At 44.4% G+C, this 2,500-nt stretch overlaps 1 protein-coding gene across 2 annotated transcripts in view; it reads right to left on the bottom strand.

Annotated features, from left to right (window-relative positions):
- The window catches only part of LOC115224467 (guanine nucleotide-binding protein G(o) subunit alpha), a 67,460-nt gene that overhangs the window by 19,466 nt on the left and 45,494 nt on the right, over window positions 1-2,500 (bottom strand). The window contains exons 8-9 of one of the 2 annotated variants that reach the window (XR_005003867.1): window positions 1,804-1,891; window positions 8-588 (exon numbers count right to left, since the gene is read on the bottom strand). Coding sequence is in view for 1 of the 2 variants with exons in the window: in XM_029795376.2 (XP_029651236.1) it covers window positions 398-588; window positions 1,804-1,891 (279 nt within the window). In the remaining variant the exon portion in view is untranslated. Of the gene's footprint in view, window positions 589-1,803; window positions 1,892-2,500 lie in introns of both variants that reach the window. The other variant, XM_029795376.2, reaches the window with a different exon arrangement.

Here is a 2,500-nt window from a genome sequence, read left to right as displayed (position 1 = left end):
GTTTTACTATATATATATATTATATATATATATATATATATACATCTAAAGATCAGCTTTCTCACACATAAACTCCGCAACTTTACTTTCACTCAGTCAACATCAGATGGCACCACGAACAAGGGTTGGGGTGGGTTTTGTATTCTAAACTGCAGAACCCACGAGATTTTCTCATATTTGTCTGGCTTGAAAATAAAAAAAAAAAAGTTTGTTTTTTTGTAAAAATTCAACAACTAAAAACAACCTCCCCTTCACCACCCACCCCTGCAAAAACAGCAACATCAGCAGCAGCAGTAGCAGCAGCAGCAGTAGTAGTAGTAGTAGTAGTAGTAATAGCAGTATGAGTTCTTGGCATCTGTGTGTGACCATCGGTTACAGGTGAATTGATTTCCATGGTTCAAAGGAGAGCGGCTGCTTTGAGGTTCTCTTTCAGAATGGATTCCATCACGACTTCAAAGACGACCTGGATGTTGCTGGTGTCGGTTGCCGTGGTGAAATGGGGGTAGATGACTTTGTACTGGTTTCGATTCTGCATTTGAAATAGGTTCTGGATGTACATGGCCGCTGCGTCTACGTCCTGGATTGAACCTGTGAAGTAGTAGTAACGATGGTAGTAGTAGTAATAGTAGTGGTGGTGATGGTGGTGGTAGTAGTAGTGGTGGTAATAGTAGTGGTGGCAGTAGTAGTAATGGTAGTAGTAGTAGTGGTGGTGGTGGTGGTGGTGGTAGTAGTAGTAATGGTAGTAGTGGTGGTGGTGGTGGTGGTGGCAGTAGTAGTGGTGGTAGTAGTAGTGGTGGTGGTGGTGGTGGTAGTAGTAGTAGTGGTGGTGGTAGTAGTAGTAGTAGTAGTAGTAGTAGTGGTGGTAGTAGTAGTGGTGGTGGTGGTAGTAGTAGTAGTAGTAGTAGTGGTGGTAGTAGTAGTGGTGGTGGTGGTAGTAGTAGTGGTGGTGGTTGTAGCAGTAGTAGTAGTAGTGGTGGTGGTAGTAGTAGTAGTGGTGATAGCAGCAGTAGTGGTGGTGGAGGTAGTAGTAGTAGTAGTGATGGTAGTAGTAGTGATGGTAGTAGTAGAGGTGGTGGTGGTGGTAGTAGTAGTGGTGGTAGTAGTAGTAGTGGTGGTGGTGGTAGTAGTAGTGGTGGTGGTGGTGGTAGTAGTCGCTGGGAGGAGGAGGAGGCAACATAAATAGAAATTATGAACATCTTCCTCCTCCTCCTCCTCCTCATGATTTAATGTTTTCCCTGCAGGCATGGGTTGGACAGTTTGACAGGAGCCACAGTGTCAGCTCTGGCGTGGTTTCTATGGCCGGGGGCCCTTCCTAATGCCAACCACTTTACAGTGTGTGTTGGGTGCTTAGGGTGGGGGAGGGGCACCAGCACTAGTGAGGTTGCTAAGTAGCTTGCAAACCAGGAGGCCGCACCAGGCTCCAATCTGATCCGGCAAGGTTTCTACAGCTGGATGCCCTTCCTAATGCCAACCACTCCGAGAATGTAGTGAGTGCTTTTACGTGCCACAAGAGCCAGGGGAGGCTGGCACTGGCACTGATCACGCTTGAATGGTGCTTTTTACAGAAGTATGTCTGTGTTTGTCCCCCCAACATTGCTTGACAACTGATGCTGGTGTGTTTACGTCCCTGTAACTTAGCAGTTCGGCAAAAGAGACCAATAGAATAAGTACTAGGATTACAAAGAATAAGTCCTGGGATCGATTCGTTCGACTAAAGGCTGTGCTCCAGCATGGCCACAGTCAAATGACTGAAACAAGTAAAAGAGTAAAGAGAGTATGCTGTTACGTGTAAACGGGACTCACCTTTATATTCCGGAAAGAACAGATGTAGATGACGATGAGAATGGAGGATTTTGTCTTTGAATAAATCGAGTTTGTTGAGAAAGAGTATCTGCCAAGAAAGCATAAATGAGGAGAATATTAATAAGAATTAATTGAAATAAAAATAAATTAAATTTTAAAAAATTAGAACTAAGTTTAAAAAAAAGCAAACAAATACTATACACTTCTGCACATACACATATATAAATAGGAGTGGCTGGGTGGTAAGTAGCTTGCTTACCAACCACATGGTTCCGGGTTCAGTCCCACTGCATGGCACCCTGGGCAAGTGTTGTCTACTATAGCCTCGGGCCGACCAAAGCCTTGTGAGAGTATAGGTTTATTAAAAGAGACCGATAGAATAAGTACTAAGATTACAAAGAATAAGTCCTGAGGTCGATTTGCTCGACTAAAGGCGGTGCTCCAGCATGGCCACAGTCAAATGACTGAAACAAGTAAAAGAGTAAAAGAGAGTACTATGGTCATGTGATTAAAATGTCACAGTAAAGAATCCCAAGACTGATTCTTCTGGCTGAGTTATCCAGGAGGAGATCCAGGGGTGGACCAAGAACGAATTGGTTGGATAACATCCTTGGTCGCTATTGGTCATGCTTGGAATCTGGCCAGAAAGTGGTTGCTTCTGATAGGACCATAGGGTGGGGGAGCCGAAGGACTCTAC

Source organism: Octopus sinensis, linkage group LG25 (genome assembly GCF_006345805.1).
Source record: "Octopus sinensis linkage group LG25, ASM634580v1, whole genome shotgun sequence".
Classification (NCBI taxonomy): domain Eukaryota; kingdom Metazoa; phylum Mollusca; class Cephalopoda; order Octopoda; family Octopodidae; genus Octopus; species Octopus sinensis.
Note: the sequence above shows the minus strand (reverse complement) of the source record. Positions and strands in the feature narration are given on the sequence as shown.